The 19,027-nt window shown below is 41.3% G+C and overlaps 1 protein-coding gene across 1 annotated transcript in view; it reads right to left on the bottom strand.

Moving 5' to 3' along the window:
- Positions 1-45: 45 nt before the first annotated feature.
- The window catches only part of CREBBP (CREB binding protein), a 100,493-nt gene continuing 81,511 nt past the window's right edge, over positions 46-19,027 (bottom strand). The window contains exons 21-31 of the mRNA XM_009277507.2: positions 18,285-18,341; positions 16,887-16,964; positions 16,321-16,388; positions 12,083-12,233; positions 11,080-11,226; positions 10,527-10,640; positions 9,903-10,068; positions 8,288-8,455; positions 4,657-4,818; positions 4,088-4,369; positions 46-2,362 (exon numbers count right to left, since the gene is read on the bottom strand). Coding sequence (XP_009275782.2) covers positions 200-2,362; positions 4,088-4,369; positions 4,657-4,818; positions 8,288-8,455; positions 9,903-10,068; positions 10,527-10,640; positions 11,080-11,226; positions 12,083-12,233; positions 16,321-16,388; positions 16,887-16,964; positions 18,285-18,341 — 3,556 coding nt within the window. The 3' untranslated portion in view covers positions 46-199. The remainder of the gene's footprint in view (positions 2,363-4,087; positions 4,370-4,656; positions 4,819-8,287; positions 8,456-9,902; positions 10,069-10,526; positions 10,641-11,079; positions 11,227-12,082; positions 12,234-16,320; positions 16,389-16,886; positions 16,965-18,284; positions 18,342-19,027) is intronic.

The raw sequence follows: 19,027 nt of genomic DNA, 5'->3' as shown, positions 1-19,027 counted from the left end.
TTTTAACCGCCTGGCTTTAACAAAAAAATATATTCTTTGTATTGGTTTTTTTTTTTTTTTTTTAAACAGCAATTCATTCTTCCATGTGTAGGAAGCAGCAGTTCCATCTAGGATTCAAAACAACCCAGATGTCTGAATTTTTCAGTACAAAATGTCCAAGAACACGAAAGGAAAAAAAAAAAGTGATGCTCCCATAATGCTACAAACCCTCCACAAATTTTTCTAATGTGTCCCCGGTGGTGTCACCGACCAGAGACAATTCGTTAGACAACGCACTCCTGTTCGGGGTGTTTAGTTGTGGAAGCATTGCACTCTGTTCTGGGTTGCCCAAGTGTCCCTGATCCATGGAGCTAGCCATAGTAACTGCGAGTCCTGGGTGGGGGGAACCAGTCTGGGGAGAGACGTGGTGAGGTGACGGTTGGGGCTGTATCCTGGGTGACGGGCTGGAATGTGGTGGCTGGGACTGGGGACGGGGAGACTGAACGGGTGCTGGGGACCGCACCTGGTTGCTGAGGGAGGTGGCGATCTGCTGGCCAGGGAGATGAGACGCCTGCGGTTGTCCTGAGAGCATGTGCTGCTGTGGGCTCATGGGGTTAGGCTGGCCGGGGGACCCTATCTGCTGTTTCATCTGCTGCTGTTGCAGGATCCGCTGCTGCAGTGCTTGCTGGATGTTGGGAGTGCCGTCTGCCCCCATGCCGGGCTGGCCCATCTGGTTCAGCTGTCCCATCTGAGCCATCTGTCCCATGGACCCCCCCTGTATCGATATATGCTGCTGCATCCGCTGCTGCTGCATGGCTTGAGGGTAACCTCCTGGTCCTTGAGGCTGCTGGAACTGGTTGTGTCCTGCCATCCCTCCTGCCATGCCAGCCCCTCCTTGCTGCTGCTGCTGTTGCTGCTGCAGTAATTGCCGCCTCAGTATTTCTCTGTACTGCGGACTCATGTTTGCCATGCTGGGGTTGTGGCCGGGGTTCATAATGTTTATCGCTTGTCCCTGGGGATTCATAGCTCCTATCCCTTGCTGCTGGGGAGGAACGCTCGGTCTCTGCACTCCCGCTTGCATCGCGTTCATGTTCTGCAATCCTGCTTGAGCATGCATGCCTGGCTGTTGCATGCCGGTCTGCGGCTGCTGCATCCCAGGCTGGGGCTGTATGCCTGCTTGCGGCTGCATCCCAGGCTGGTTAGCCACGTATTTGGCTGTTCTTTGCTTTATAAAAGCTGCCATAAGCTGAGGGTTGGATTTAAGGATATTAAGAACCTGCTGTTGCTGCTGCGGAGAACTGGGTGATTTCAAGGTCCTCAGTAAGTCCTGAAGTGCATTCGGGGGGATGCTCCGTGGCGGCTGCTGCACGCCCGGCATCCTTGGCCCAGCCACTGCTTGTGGCGTCGCCATTGGCATAACCGGTCTGGCCATTCCCGGCTGCATCGGTTGCTGCTGCGGCATTGGAGGTGACTGCCACTGTCCTGGCTGCATGTTGGACATCACTGGACCGCTTACAGGGTTGGGCCGGGGTACATTCATGCTGACTTGCTGCATCTGGTTCACTGAACCCACCGTCGGGTTTACTAGTCCTGGGCGACCAGGAGGCAAACCATTGTTAATGTTGTTGACCCTGTAGAGCTGCTGCTGCTGCTGGGCAGCTTCTCTCTCAATCTGCCGAGCCGCTTCCACTGCGGCCGGCGGAGGCTGAGCCGGAGGTGGAGGTGCAGAAACCGGGTTTGCAGGTTTTCCTGTTGAAACAGTAGTAGGGGGCTGAGTTCTCGACACACTGGGAAAGCCGGCCGGTGACATACTTACAGGGGAAGGCTGGGGCTGGGGAGCAGGCTGTGGTGTTTGCGGTGTACTTGGCTGCTGTGTAGGGGTACCAGGCGTTGCTGAGGTAGGAGAAGGCAAACTTTGCTGAGGCACGTTTCGGGTGTTCATGGTAGCCATCCTTCTGCGCATGAGCTGAGCCTGCTGCAGGCGATGCTGGATCTGCTGCTGTCGAAGTTTGTGTTTGATATTGAGACAGAATGGCACAGGGCATTTGTTCTCTTGGCAGTGTTTGGCATGGTAGCAGCAAAGAGCTATGAGCTGTTTGCACACTGGACAGCCACCGTTGGTCTTGCGCTTGCAGCCCTTGGTGTGCTGGACAACCCGTTTCATCTTCTGGCAGGATGGCAATGAGCAGTTTGCATTGCGGCACTGACAGGCATGGACAAGGGACTGAATGCAGCGCTGGATGCTCAGTCGTCGCGACTCCTGGGGGCTCTTTGACTGTTGCTCTCCTTGGCTGTTGCTCTCATCATCCAGACCCAGGCCCCACTTAACCATCTTGTGGTCATGGCTCTTAGTGTTGTAGCAGTTAATGCAGAGATCGTAGTCCTGAAAGCAACAAAAACCCAGAGTTCAGTTGTCTACAGAGCACTAACTATACCAGCAAAAGAGCAGAACAGTAAGAGCGGTGCTAGGTGAGCAACGTGAGCCTGGTGTGGAAGCACACTTTGGGTTTCAGCGGGTACAAACACACAGCAGAACAAAAGCAGGACAACAGCCATGCGCTGTGAACAACTGCCCGTTTCGATTTACACTTGCTACACCGAGGTAGAGAAGCGGCTGCGTAGCCTACGGAGTCACGACGACAGTGGGAGTGGACCTTTGGGGCAGGGAGTGCTGGGCAGCTGAGGGCAGAGGCCACGTCAGCTGCCTCAGCAAAGCGAGCGTGCAATCACAAGCCTTGGCTACGGTGGGTAACAACGCCAATAGGGGCTGTAATTGTGTCTTCATTTTATTACATGAAAAAGTCTTGGCAGGATTTTGGTTTTTTTGTTTTGTTTTTCCCTTTTGATGACAGGAACTGTTTACTTTTCTGTGATGTCTACTGGGGTACCTACATAAGGAGGGCCAAAACCTCCAACTAGTCAGACAAACCTACTGTCACTGCCTAAAAAATACGGTTTGGCTCTCCATTTAGCTATTCTTAGTGTAATTACTGACTAATAATTACTACCCTGAAATATCTATTTTTTTAATCTCTAAAACGACCCTCAAATCAAGTGCAAGTTTCATGCTAAGACAGACACTGATCTGAAAACCTGCTCAAACACCTACATTTTCACTGCCCTGTCCTTTTTTTGCCGAAGGAAGGGTGCTCCCTGATACAGAAGTACCCAGAAGAAACCTAAAGGCCATACCTCCTTCCACCACTTAATTCCCCTAGTGTGTATGATCCATTTCCTGCAGTCTTGCCTCAAGAAGCCCTGTTCAATGTTTTCCTCAGAGGGATTAATTAAGACTCTTCCACCACAAACCTGGCAATAACTTGCAGTGTAAAAACTAGGCTGCACTTACTCAAAAATTTTTTTTGTTCAGCTACAGCCAGAGGTCATCACAAGCCCTGTAGAGGCTACCTTCTCCTCAAGTCCACCCGTGTAACTCCATGCATAATTGCTCTCTAACATAGTTCAGTGGAAGTGATCTATGCTGTAAAAGGACTAGTCATTAAAAGCATTGAGCCAGGTTAGGAAGCAATTATTTGGGCTGATCTGAAGGGCAGGCAACCTCGAACACTGGGCTGAAGAGATAATGATGAAGAGCTGCGGCAGGCTCCTCACCCAGCTTGGCGGCAGCCTGGACACACGCCTGGCTGCGCTCCTCGCAACACGAAGTACCATGTACAAAGCGGAACGAAAACTACCTTGCAGGAAGGTACGCTAATGTCTCTTGTAGACATCCATTTAATGTGGATGAGCTAGTGCCCTGCAGATTCGGACTAGTCTAACACGGTCAAAACCTACCACCCAGTCCTAAAGTTCTTTAAAATTAAGTTAAAGACTTGTCTATGCAGAGGAGCCATAGCGGAATAAATGACGCAGCAATAGCCGTTCCTGAGTACTGGCGTTCTCCATGTCAAGAAACTAAAGGCACTTGTTCTAGAAGAAGAGGTACCCCACTATGGTAGTCACCTTCCCTTAAGGCGTAGCAGCCCTTTTATCAGGATAGGCTTAATTTGGAGGAACTTTGGGCAATACCCCCCCCCCCCAAAAAAAAAAAATCAAGCTTTGGCTGTAGGGCAAAAGAGAGCAGAAGTCTCTGGTGATATACACCTACCTCACAGACAGTGCAATGCCACCTTGTTTCCACATGATGTTTGCACTCATTGCACGTATAGACAAAGCGATCCTGCCCTTGAGTATGTAGTTCTACCAGCATGCAGAGCGTGGACCACTTGGATCGGCGTAGTGAGGAGAACTCCCAGTGCTTATCTCTGGCTAAGGTGAGGAAGGCATCTCGCCCATCCATCAAATCACAGCTAAGTAATGGATCAGGGTCCACAATGGGAGGCAGAGTGTTAATTACAGGCCCAGCATGTAAATGAATCACAAAAAAGACCTGCAGATAAATGGGGGTGGGGGTGGGGTGGGGTGGAGAAATAAAAATTGATGAGGTTAGATAATCTTGCAGGAAAAAGCTCATGTTCTGTTGCAGTAATGGTGTGCTACAAATGTTATTTAATTAACTTAGTTTAGGCTAATCTCTTCCAATATTTTGTTACACAACAGAAAAAGTTCTAGCGCAATCACAAGGTTTACTCCTCCCGATTTTTCAGTTCTGACTATCGTCATGCCTGGATTTACAGGAATAAAATCTTCTCTTTACGCAGCGTATTTTGACAGTACCTCTTTATGCTTCTCCATAGTGGCATACAGCTTCTGAGACAGATCATTGGACACATTTGGCATGCTGGGTTTCTTCTTGTTAGCTCTGCTGATGCTACTCTTATTCTTGTTGGTTTTTTTGTTGTTCTTTTTCTTGGCGTTTTTGCTGTCGCCCTGGCTTTCCTGCAAAGATGCATAGGAAAGATGTTACACTTTATTGAGCTCTCTCCCGTTTTTGCTGTCCCTGGCTTCCCTGAAATAAATGCATAGGAAAGACGTTACACTTTATAGAGCTCTCTCCCATTCACTGCAGCTGAAAGTGAAACACTTCTGCTGTCAATAATAGAACTTTGTTCCAATGCCTGCAAATCAGCCATACTGTGTTAAATATATCCTATCTTCCAGGAAAAATCAAAAGCCAAACTGGCAGGCAAACCAATTCCCCTGGCTTCCCTGAAATAAATGCATAGGAAAGACGTTACACTTTATAGAGCTCTCTCCCATTCACTGCAGCTGAAAGTGAAACACTTCTGCTGTCAATAATAGAACTTTGTTCCAATGCCTGCAAATCAGCCATACTGTGTTAAATATATCCTATCTTCCAGGAAAAATCAAAAGCCAAACTGGCAGGCAAACCAATTCAAACGCTGTTTAAAAATAGATTTTTAAAGTATGCATATATATTAAATAATTCGTATCTTACACTTAATTTTTTGCCTTCTCAAACACTGTACCTCAGCTTCCACTACTTGCTTTACAAGATCTTACAGATATTCGATGATAAAATGAGTTACAAATAAAATGGACTTAAAAAAATTCCAGAAGTGCAGTCTTTTGCTTTGTTGTGCATTCGGGGTTTTCACACACTTGCTTGAGCTTTGAACTAATTTTTTTGTTTGTTTTTATTGAACAAATTTAGGGCTAGTACACAAATAAGAACATGCAGGATTTGAAACTAGCAAAATACATTATTCTCAATCCTGAAGACTTACTGCTGCATATGCAACTCCAAAAAAATCCCCAAAACTTTCACTTGTGTCTAAGTTACAACAACAGACCACAGTGACCATATACTGAATACTAGATGTAAGTAAAGAGAGTAAAAAATAGCAGATGATGCTATTTAGATGACCTGTGAAAACAAAAATAACTTTTAGACTTCTCAAGTCCTTGAAAAATAAAACTCCAAGCCCTCAGCAGGGAGCTTGCCACTCAGTAAAAATCTCCTAACTGCTAGAATGTTGGTTATCATAATATTAAAAATAAGCTACTGAAATACTCTGATGTATATATACACACACACAAGAAAGTTTCATGAACACTATGTACAAGCAAACACAGGGTTTATCTACAAGCATATTTATTCAAAGAAAAAAATATTCCAACTGAAGCAAGCAATTCTATATATAGACTGTTGCCATCCTTCCGTTCCATTAATTAGGCTTAGGCAGAAATTCCCTGTCCAATCTTGGGTTTTCTGCAACTAATTTTATTGACTTTTTGACCAAACCTGTTTGGAAATTGAAATCATACTATTTTATGGGAAACCAGACAGAGCCCTAAGTGATGTGGAGGTATTCAGAAATGAGCTATTGTATGTTCCCATCTTGACTTCTTTTCCCCCAAATTTTCTACCCCCCGCTGGAATTAGGGCATGCCCTCCTTTGCCCATGCCTTCCAGAGCATCAATGTAGATTTTAAAATTTAAACACCAAAAGGAAGAATAGATTGAAACTTAGCTGACAGTACAATTCTAAGTTTTCTTTCTACTCCACCTTTAACAAGTTTATATTTGGTCAATTGTACAAAGCTATTCCAACATGTTTTAAGAAGCTGTAAGATTGTTTTTGTACTACTTCATTTTGATAGCATTTAACACAGTCAGCCAGGTTTGCCAGAGATGCCAACGGCTCGGTTACTCAGTGAGCCTTGTCCCTTCAGAACCTTTTTCAAGAACTTCTGAACACTTACCACCTCTTTAGACTCTCTTTAACCGATAATCCCAGCACACGTTGACTTTTAAGAAGCTCTCTCTCCACATACACAAAGTTTAGGACTAAGAATTTAAGAAAAGATAGACACATTCCGTACCATCTCAATACAAGGCAAATTGCAAAGATTCATCAAGTGCTTCTACATGTGGAGATCCCCATTGCTGGGCACAGCTTCCTCCATAAAGTGACACAAATTTAGGTGACTGCACTGGAGAAGTTCTCATGCTTTTAATTTCGCTCCTTTTCCTGAGCCAAGTGGCAAAGACCACACCGTTACATTTTTTGTTGCATTCTTGGATGACACCTTCAGCAACTTGGATGCAGATTTTGTTCCCTCGCTACCCCAAGCAACATCAAGGGCATTAAGTGGGAACATAGGGATGTTAACAGCCAAGGCTGCATCTTCTCACTTTAGGCAGACAGCTTGTACCGACTTTCACAGTTAGCTGTTCTGGGCTTTTTAAAACACCTTTTCTCCCCTCTTAGATGTAGAGGTTTACGCTGGCGTTTTCACTGGAAGGGCATGCTATGATTTATTGAAAGTGATACTGTTAGCAGAAGAGGACTGCAACTTAAACTCCAAGCCTTGTCTTTCTGTTACTTTTATACTGCTGTTTGTTGAAATATTTCAGTATTAGAAGTTACATTCAGAAGGAACAAGGTGAAAACTATTAACTTTATGGTTCCATAAAAAAACATAGCAACAAACTACATTAGCAGCTCCTTCAAAGCTAAGGTTTAATAGAAGGGATTTTCTGACCTAATGAAATTGATGGATGAAGGTCTATCACTCCACATCAATCACATGTAATACACACTGTATGCAAATTGTCACGGCATCTAAGCTGAATGCAGTCCCTCCCCAGTTAAAAGTTTTTGGTTCCACCTCAATCTGCTAGACTTCAGACTTTCCTATTTTCAAAACACCTTGCTGCAAATCACAAGTAAAAGGGACAGTATAAAAGTGCTAAGACCATTTGGATACAGATACAATCAAGACAGAAATAAAAATGAATAATGAAATTCTGGCCATGACCCTGAGAAAGTTGGGGTTTTGTTTTTGTTTTTTTGTGGGGGTTTTGGGGTTTTTGTTTGTTTTTTGTTTTTTTTTTTGTAAATATACAAAGAGAGAATGCTGGTGAAGGAACACCACCATCAGGATCAATGTTTCACACCAATGCAAAGCTTGCAATAAATACTTTTAAATTTCAGCCCTGTACTGTTGAAAACGACTACAAGTACCTTTGCTTAAATAAAGGCAAAATTTAATTCAGCTTTGAAAAATACAGCATCTTTCAAAATACAAATACTGAAGGTGATTTGCAAAGGTGTGAACCAGAAGCTCAGCCAAATGACTGCAAGCAAATGTAGCAGTCATGATGCAATCCAAAAGTAGCTTAACACATTTCTCTGAGAACAGAGATGCTGAACTGACATAACTGACTTCTGATTCTGTTAAAAAAAAGGATAACAAATATACTGATGGCTTGTTATTTCAAGAAGAAAACCAGAAATGCAGTTAAAGGGAACCCTGATTTAATGTCTGATGTGAATGACCTTCTTTTCTAGTTTTCTGGATGTGAACTCTCTAATTTGTTAAAGCATTAATTGTCAGCTTTGTGAGCCAGAAGTAAATATAGCATATAAAGTTAACTCACCTCTGTTGTTTCACTAGCTGCAGTGCTTTCTTCCTTTTTCCTTTCCTCCTCCTCCTGCTCCAACTCCTTAATGCTTTCTTCCAGCACATTGGGCCAGAAATCACCTTCAAAGTAAGGCAGCTCCTTGGCACTTGTCAGCCTGTCCTCAGTTGCTTGTTTGAAGATGTCCTGTTGAGCGTATCACACAATACCAAGAATAAATAAATGAAGACCACTCAGGATAGAGAGGAGAACCAGAGACGTGATCCAGTGCTACACCGAACAGCTGTGCCTCACTTACAGCCCACGGCCCACTCCTGGCAGGCCTCCTTTTCTGGGCACAGCTCAGAGAACTGGCCTGGCAATATTGATAACAGCCCACTCCCTGTTTCATCTTAGAAAGACAGCTGCCGAGGCTCTCCTGAACCTCCATCATGCAACCGGTTCATGCTCCTGACATGATGGGAGAGAGTAAGATACCCCTGGAAAACACAAACCTCTCCCTGGTAACTACACCGATTAAAAATGAAGCCTACACCACTTCGCTTTTCCTGCACTGCTCCTGGACAAGAGCAGGAACTGTTTAGTGACAGCAAGCGTGTCTCATCCAGCCCTTTCCCGTACAAATTTGAAAGCGTGTAAGCACTTCAATGCATGTCTGGGCTGTGCATCACATGTGCAATAAGCCTGGTAACTCCAGGAAGAATCGCAGAATGCACCGGCCAACTATTACACACAGGAATATTAAAGTCTGGTTGTGGTAGGGGGGCTGTGCGCAGCCCGTGTCCTTCGCTGACCGCCGGCTGAAGCTCTGTGGACCACCTGGCCAGAAAGACACAGGACCACTGAGAGCAACAGGCATTCTGAAAAGGAACAGGTACTTCATACAGTTGTTCTGGAGGTGTTTTTTTTTTAAGTGCATTGCGTTTAACAAGCACATACAAGACTAGCCAATTTTCTTCTTCGGATTCATGTCAAGACCACCTCATTAGGAGACACACAGATTTTCTAGCTCTTTGCTACGCTGGATCAGATGACAAGGCTTGCTATACACTGTTCTATTCCACACATTTCGTAACTGTCACTTGCAATCAAAACATCAATTTTTTCCAGCACTATCACTACCATTAAGAAATTCTTGTAAATTTTAGCATGTAAGGAGTGGCAAATGCTATCTTTGGCATCTTTAACTTATTTCCTTGGGTACATATGTGATATGCTTCAACTACAAAAATCATCCTTTTTCTCTTCAAGTGAAGAAGCCATTTTATACGCTTTTTTTTTTTTATTTCACACTAGCGGGGTCTGGTATTTCACCTGACCCTCCAGGATCACCAGAAGCAAACAACTTCTATAAACCTTAACAAACTACATACTTCCTTGCCTAGAAGATTGCAGTGAAAGACAAGTATGCGAAGGCAGGCTCTTGCACACTTCTCTTAATGCGGAAACCAAACCTAAGGAATTTTCAGTCTGAAAGGCAGAACCTCCGGAAGATCTAAGTAAATGAAGACACTAGCTGAGAATAAAAACCCTTGTCCAACGCTACCACAGTTTTATGTGTTATGAAACAGTATTAGCTACCTTCAAATGAAAAGTCCAGAAAAATTAATTCAGGAAGTAAACAGTAGCAAACCTTGTAGTCATGAATGATTCTCTCAGCAAATGCCTTATCCAGCATCTTCTTATACCACTCTTGCAAACGTTTGGGTTTGGGTATTTTCTGATCAGGCGGATGGCAGTGAAAAATATAGTCATCTCCTTCACTTGGGGGACAGGCCCAGATGTGTCCTGTCACATACCTGGTGTTTCACACACAAGAAAAAAAAAAATCTTAACCATTTTGACTACCATCTTAAAATTAACTCAGACAAACTGAGATATAAATTCAGACCTCTGGCTTTTTTTTTTTTCCCCTTATTCTTTTCTTTTTTCTTTGTAATAAAGATGCTGAGGCAATAACCTCTATTTGCACAAGATATGAGAAAAGGTCTGGGATATAATAACGAAGCTTAAACATCAAGTGACCCTCTGATAAAAAGAATGATATGCTGTCAGTTTAAGAATCCTAACAACAGAAAAGCCACCTTAGTGATAAAATCCAAATTTCTCTCTCCACTACGGAAGAAGCATGTGTTCCATATATCTCGGAGAGGGCAGAAGGAAAGAGACACTATCCCAAGCAAAAAGCTACTTGGCATCCTGGATTAAAAAAAACGCTAAGAAAAAAGATTTCTTTCCTTACAAAGGTCTCACTTACCCAAGTTTCTTCACGTACTCCAAATATCCAATGAGGATTTCATGATAAACTGCAGTTCGGAGACAACGGGGGCGGAAGAAATGAATACTATCTAGATACGATATGTACACACGCCTATAGTAATGAGAGAAGAATGACAGAAAATCATGTTTGGCTGAATGTCTGTTTTGTCTACTGAGAACTGACTTTTATACTAGATACATATGCAGCCATACTGAATAAAGAAAAATTAATGATGACATTATTTTAATGCATATTTAAGCATCTTAACATGGTATAAACAGTTCTCAAAAGCAAAAGATGGGTACCATTTTTTTTAGACAGCAAGAATATATATAGAGAGGCAAAATTAAATACAGAATACAAAAACCTAACATTTTTGTTGTGATATTTGTTTTCCCCTTCAAAGTCATCTGCAGTCATACAGTAGGACTTATTTGTGCCGCAGAATTGAAACGTATCTCCCAATCTTCTGTATTTGAGAGTAATTGTCCACTGAATGTAGCAAGATGTTCCCTGTGCATGCACCACCGGTACAGAAATGAAAGAGTACCTTGTATTTGGAGGGGGGCAATCCGAGCCATACTCCTGTACGTGCATGCCAAAGAAGCACACATCTACTCCGTCTATCTCCTCAAACGCAAACAGAGCTTTGGTACGGTAAGGGAAAGATTCTGACATCTCACCAGAATCCACAAATCTGAAGGAGAGGGTGGTAGGAAGGAACAGGGGGGGAAAAACAAAACAAAACAAAACACAAAAAGCCAATTATTAAACCAGTGTCCTACTAGAATGAGGAAATTCTTTTTAACCTTATTTTTAACTCATTAGAAACATTTATGCAGAAGTTAAACAGGGTCAGATCAGAGCTGTATTAAAACAGGGAGTCCTGTCAATGCAACGTCTGTTACTATAAAACTCATGGAAAGACAGTTTCCATATAGTTAACATACGACTGAACAGGCAAGCATTGAGTACAAGAGCATCCTCAGAAACCGCAAGCCTTGAAATATGTTGCAGAGTGGAAAACCTGATACATTACGAGGAAGTGCTGTCATGTAAACACTGTCTTTATGAATTAAACCCAAAATATTTCATAGAATAAACCTTTTAAGCTTTTCATTTATGATGAAGCAAATTAAAAATAACTTCTGAAAGCTAAAGTATTTATAAAAACACAACAAAATGAAGGAACAGCAAGGAACAGAATCTCAGCAACTGTTCCAAACTAAACTATGAATTCTGTAATGCTAACCAAAATGTGGTCAGACTCTCTCTCAAGATTTAGTAATACAAAATCATAGTATTATAACCAAAACCAGGATGTCCCCGCTACCCCCCCCTGCAAACAGTCAAAATACAATTGCCACCCTCCTCTGAGTTCATTTACTGCACACCGCTTTTTTTACCTTTCATGATCTTTCTCATGCCTAAGTTTCAAAAATGCGCAAAGGGATTAAGGTGCAAATTGGCACAGTTTTGCAACATTTATGCAGGGAGACTTCAAAATAAAAAAAATAATCAAGAACGCATTTATTGTAATTAATAGAACTAACCTGGATTTCATTCCTGGTTTAACTTCTACCGTCTTATCTGAACTTGCTACTACTCTGACAAAGACCTCTCCAGCTTCAGGATGATTCTGTCGCCGCAAAAATTTGTTTACTCTGTCTTCCAAATGGTTTCCTAAGCGCGTAGTCTGTAGCCCTAGAAATGAAGGGGGAGAACATGACAACGGAAACGTTAATACTGGAGAAACCACTGTTAAGTTCAGGGTGTTACCATGCTGGTAAGGTCTTTCAGCTTGCTTCTCTGTATAGAAGTCGGCTTTTTTCCCTTTGTTTCACCTCCGTATGAAAATTTGATGTTTTCATTTATGCAGCCAAATTAAAACGCAAAACCATCCAGGTTTTTACCCAAGCTTTAAGTGCTCATACCCTAACATGGAAGCTAAAACCACTATAGTGGGAAAATTACTTAGTAGGTGAACTAACAAAGGCGGCTTTACGTAGCATTTTTAAATTTGCAGGCTTATTTTATGAACACTGCAAATGTTTTCTCCTAACAAAAACACTAATCTGGCTGTTTGACAGAGATTACATCACTTTATAGATCTGGCTCGATGCCACACCTTTTCAAGCAAAGCAAAGCAAATGAACAGAAATGAAAAGCCTTTTGACTTCAATGGAGATTTCATTGCTTTTTCTTTTCTTTTCTTTTCAAGAGAGCTTTTAGATTGAACAGTTACAGTAATCTGCACATAAAGCTTAAATAGTTATTGCACAGCGATAGAGGTCTGGAAAAGTTCACGTCCACATATTGTCCAGATCCCCTCTCTCGGTCTTTATGTTCACAATTAGCTTTTGTGGGGATAGCTGTTTTTGAGTATTACAGGATGTGATGGTTTTCATATAAAGCCACAGCAAATTACAGAAATTAAGATGAAGGTTTTGGTTTAAATTAAGAAAACAGAAGTAGCACACTGTTTTCACTTGAGGATTTATGACTATTTCTCTTATCCTACTGTACTTATTTTACCAACTTGTATTTCTACTTCATTTTTATGGTCAATCTGCTATCTTTTCCAAAGTCATGGTGCAATCTACAGATGTTCGTTTTACTAAAATGCATTTACTTTTCAGCTTTCCATTGCTTCATTTTTCAGTTATTTGGCTACTGACACAAGGCTGTTGGTTCTTCTTCCTTACTACTGAGCTTGCATACAGAACGCGGCAGTGAAATATCTACGCTAAAAATTATTTTAGGCTCCAATACTGAGGGAAAAAAAGCCACATATAATCAAAGGAAGATCTCACTTTCTAAGGGATTTATATACTTAACATATTTCACAATCAGTTTTTAGAAATTGCCAAACGTGGCAATCTTGTTTTACATCTTGTAGTCTGTCCCCTTGTCCAGTGAGATTCTGTGGTTATAACCAGCAGAACACAGTCTAAATATCATTTACCTGGGAGCCAATAATTAAATTTAAAGGCAGGTTAAAGTAAAAATACACTATGCCCTTTACCAATTCCAATACACCAGCCTTTTCCAGTGTTTCCCCGCCCAATACAATATATTGGGCTTTCCATATATAATAGAGGGGGGGTGATTTTAAAGGAAATTCAAAGAATCTTAAAGAAAATTCACAAATATTTTCTGAAGAAATTTAGTTTAGTTGATTTCTCCGAAGACAAACAGGGAAAAAAAAAAAAGAAACAGCTCCATTTCAGCTAATGAGTCGGTACATTTTTAGAAAGCCATTTTAGTTAACTCTACTGTCTTGTTGTGTTTTCATTTTATCATCTTTCCAATGCTAAGCAACCAAAGGATATCTGCTTCCTTCCTTATGCTGCAATGCATTAAGACTTGAAAAACAAAACAAAACAAGACCAGATAAGAAGATAAAAGAAATAGGCAGCATTAAGATTACATGCACCATAAGGAAAGGATCTAAAAGCCGCATATATTGATATATTAGGACGTGCAAATTCTTGTAGAAAGCAACCGGATTTTGGTTCTTGGACACCTCTAACATATGTACTTCCAATAAAAGCTCAGGTCTCAATGAAAACTGCAGTGCAAACTTGAAAAAAAGGCATCCCAAACCAGTAACAACATAGAAGGCTCTCAGGCCGCTTGAGTACAGCAGCTTTGTTGCAGTAGCAATGGCCAGACATTTGTTACTGGATGAGTAATCGGGCAGATAGGAAGAAAGTCAGACTTCTGGCTTACTGTGATTTTTTGTCAGGAAACTACTTCGGGTGACTTATTTGTCAGGGTATCTTTTGTCTTTGAACATCTCTGCATTAGCTACTGGTTAAGTAGTATTTGTAGATTTTCTTAGTAAGAAAAATACTTCAAAAGTTAGGAATTTCACAGCATAATCCAGCTGTACACTGGTTTATAGGTTATATTTGGCATGCCGCCAGTCAGCTTTATGCAACTTACTTGCAATGTGGTTAAGATAACCAATTTTACTTAATATACATACGGAATATGAATGTTTCCATAACAGCTAAGCAATAGCTTGCAGCTGAGGGATGTGCTACCTTGATTATTAGCAGTTGTGCCAGCATGCTTGAGAGAGCATAGAAATATTGAGGGCAATTCAGGAAGTAAAGGTTTTTATGGGGAGGGGAGGGGGAGAGGAGAGGAAACATGTTAATGTTTCAAACTTTCATTGCTCGTATTTGATTTTAGGTCAGTAGTAAGACCAAGGTTTTCCTTCCCTGTTCTTGTGCTTCCACTAGAGCACTGTGAAAGAAAACTGATCTCAAGAGCTGAGCCCACCAGTGGATTACAGCTAGCAGCAGGATTCAAATCATCATGGGAAAAAGAAAACAAGATAGCCAAACAGCAGGGAAAGGAGAAGGAAAAGGAGATCAACGGAAAGGAAAAAAGCACCATTATCTCCCTGTCCAGATCCCCAAAGAACAGAATGGTTACCTTAAACTAAATACTGGTTACTCAAACTTTAAGCAACGTCACAGAACAACTGCAGACATCCAAGGAATCGCATACTTATTTAAGACAATTTACATCAACATATGCTGTAAAGGCAGCATATAATAGAAGAGACATCTATTTAAAATGGTTATCTAAAACTACATTTTTATTTCATCATTTTATTAATGTTCTCTTACAATTTTAATCTGTCTTTAATGAGACTAATTTTAATCTTTTTAACAATACTATCTTGCATGCACCAGGTTACTCCAGAGACCATTTTGACTACTGTAACCTAATATGTCTCATACAGCGTTATCATCTCCAAATTATCCCCCTTCAAATCTCTTACGATGCAATCAACCACACACGAAGTTAGCAAGAAGTTACATTTAACACAAACCCACTCCTTTATTACAATTTGGAAGATTCAGGCTTGCAAAGGCACAGTATGACAAGGTAATGCCCAGAATTTCCAAGGACCAAAGAACAAGGGAGGAATCAAGTGTACCTGCAAGTTCTAGCTGTTCAAGTGTCTGAATCACCCTCTTGGTTTCTACACTCACTTTATTTTTGCACTCTATGCCACTGACACTGCATTTCCAACGCTAGCCCTTACTCTCCCCCCTTGCCCCCACAACGTGTATGAGTAAAAGTTATCAAGTTATGTTCTCTGATATCAAATGCAGGCAAAGAACGCCTCCATAAGGATTACTAAGGAGACTGAGACAACTTGACCTGGCAGCTTTTGGCACTCTCTTTAGTGCAGATTTCAACAAGATTATGACAATGGTTACTCCCAAGAAAATCTAGACGTAGTACAGTTGGTTACTTATTCCAGCGGACAGTTCCTATACACAGTCCACTCCAGAAGCAAGAAGAGCTCTTCAAACACATTAGTACTTGGCACTACCACAGTACACCTGAAATGCAGTAAAACTTGTTACTGCCTGTTACTTGAAGGGCACAGAGGTGACAGTAAGTTACTACAGTTTCAACACTACATGGAAACATATCTAAATATACCCAGTAAAGTGCATGCAGCCTTATGTTTCTCCTGTTCTGTTTCCCCCTCTTTTTTTTTTTTTGTATCTTAGAAAAATAAGGGCATAGATGCCAAATACCTCAAGCAGCATTAAGACTGACCACAAACACATAAAGAGCAGGTCTTTAAAACGTTGATTATAATTCTGACAGCTACTAAAGCCTTGGGCTACACTACTCCCCATTTTGCAAATGTTCCTGTATTGTCTATCATGACAACAGAAAGTCTCGGTCAAAAAGCCATTAGGGGAGGCAAGGAGAAGACGAAAGTTGAAGATAAAAATAGAAATATCAAACTCACTTTTAGCACTGAATTTGTTTTCTTTGCGTGTTCTACCAGTTTTCTTCAGACAATTATCACAGACAAACCTATTGAGAAAAAAAAATTGCCAAAAACTTAGCATAAACCCATTATTGGCTAGCTTAAACCCGATGTTTGAACCCAGAATTTAAATGTCAGAGTACAACATATTTTTCTCTGGATTTGAACAGCTTGTATCTCTCCATTTTTGAGGGACTTAAAGCCTTTATAAGCTGGTTTAATTCTACCAAGCAGTTACACCTGCATTTGTGTTCTGTAGTATACAAACTTACCTCCAACCAGCTTCCATTGTTTAGTAGTTAGAAAGAAACCACAGAAATCTGAGTATATGAACAAATTGGTTTCATGCACATTTTCATCTGAATATACTGCAATGAGACCCCAAACACCAAAAAAATGTATTTTATTTAGAAATGCTTTGTCCTTTTGTACTCAGTTCTTAAAAGGCAGTGACTGCATATTAAAGAGCAAAGGCAGAAAGTCTTAATGACATAAACTACACTGGTCTTACTGTACAAGGGGTAAAAAACTAACAAACATCTTACCCTGAAGGCCAAATAATATCATAATGTAATACACAAATCTGGTGCATCTTCCGACCACACTCTTTGCAGTCAACAAACCTGAGAAGAAAAAACAGCAGCCAATCACTTCTGTTGCTAGGCAGGTAATTTTCCAGAATTCAACAAGAAAGAGGGGGTTTCCAACCCTCTGCTAAGAACTGAATCAACTTCAGCAGGCCCAATTTATGTGTCAGTTTAAAAAACATACTCGTTAGAATAGTTTCAGATATAAATCTATCAATCTCATATGCAAACAACATATATATACATAGTAAAATGTACTAGTTTAAAAATGTGAAATGGGCTTTCACGCACAACTTTTTCTGGATCCTTTTCTAAGCAGAGTCCTGAGTTTTCCCAGCTTCAAAGAATTCTGCACAACAATACCTCCGCAGATTTAATTTTCAGTTGTTGCAACAACCACAAGTTGACTAAATGGTTGCTCAACTTAATGTAAATGTAAAAACTAGTAATCCGTGAATCACTGTGCCAAGAAAACATGTATTAGCTTGTCTTTGCCTGCACGGGTCTGCTGTAGTCTTTTTATTTTTTTGGTCAAAATAATATATCAAAATTCTTTTTTTGGATGGGAAAACCGTTAGAAGCTTTCCCAGGCAAGACTGCAACATTGGTTATGAAGATGGGAAAACCGTTAGAAGCTTTCCCAGTCAAGACTGCAACATTGGTTATGAAGCCAAATGCACTGGGGTACATCTCAGCAGTCTGGTTAAAGGTCTGGGGGAGGAGCTCTATTTAGTACTTGCAAATATGAGAAAAGGAATCAAAATGCATTACGTATCAAACTGCCAGAGAACAAAGTAGCAGTAAGATAAAATCCCATTTCAGCTAGTTAAGGACAGTAGGAAAAGTAGCACAGTGCTACTAAAGAAACATTCAACTCGGCTTTTACTGAACTTCCGGAGGGTAATAAACGCAAGGAAGGAGGATGGCTCTTTCAGTGGGCTAAGCACTCAGGTGAAGAGGAAAACGTGGTTTAGAAGTCTAGCTAAACCAGAAAGGGAAAATGCAGAGGTCCCCCACAGGTACCCGGGGCTTGGTGTGAAAGGCTCTGTGTGACAGAGGGCCATTTGCAGCCAGCAGAAAATGCAGCGCTTTGCAGAACACACCTTAGGAATTACCCAAATAAACAGAACTAGAAACTGCCAAAAAAACAGGCTCACATTTTCCTCTTGGATATCGATAGTAGACATCAAGTTCGTATGTTGGGCTACGAACTCTAGAGAAAGATTCTGCAGCCTGTGTGGGCAGAGATGGGGGAAGAAGGAAGACTTCTTTATTCACTGCCTAATTTCTGAAGTGCTGGCTAAAGGACAAGTGAAACGGATGAGATTGTCTTAAAAACAACGGCCTGGTACTTACGGCTCTGGATCTAGTGTATCATTTTTCTTCTTTTCAAACTGATCCTTAGAGATGGTTCTAGAGACAAAGAGTTAATATGAAAACTCAGTAGTACCTTTATATCAGAGGCTGAGAGAGTATCATGCTTTTCTGAATTGCAGCAAATGAGCAAACCTCAAGTTAGAAGAAAGCATATCAGTATTTATCTTCTATTCAGAGAAAGCAATTCAGTTCATTTTAAGCTACAGAAATATTTTCCCATTTCACTTTCTGTGTAAATTAAAAGCAAAATAAGAGACACCCAAGTATACACATAAATTTAAAATCATAAAGAACAAGGGAAGCTATCGTCAGTAAAGCAGCCACCTTCCAAAAGAGCTTGTATTCCTCAAATCTTAGCGCGTCTTATTTTCTGGTCAGGTTAAAAGACAAGCCATTGGTTTCATAAACAAAAGTCGTACTTCAAAAGGTGAGACATCAGGATTAGCAGAGGTATTTCATTTGAAAAGGTAATGGATTAGTGACATTTATTGACACAGCTTCCGTTCCCCCCCCTCCAACCACATTATCTAGTGTCTGCCACCCCCCACAACCAGTCTACGGGCAGCTCTTGAGTAGCGCAACCGGACACAAGCGACATTGTTGGGCAGACTAACAGACCCAACGCAGTAACAACCGTTAATCATCTGTTACTGTAAAAAAATCTCCTATTAGTAAGAAAGTAGGCATTTCCCCACGAACGCCACCACCGGCCACAGGGTTTT

Source organism: Aptenodytes forsteri, unplaced genomic scaffold (assembly GCF_000699145.1).
Source record: "Aptenodytes forsteri isolate BGI_AS27 unplaced genomic scaffold, ASM69914v1 Scaffold26, whole genome shotgun sequence".
Classification (NCBI taxonomy): domain Eukaryota; kingdom Metazoa; phylum Chordata; class Aves; order Sphenisciformes; family Spheniscidae; genus Aptenodytes; species Aptenodytes forsteri.
This window is presented reverse-complemented; position numbering and strand designations above follow the sequence as displayed.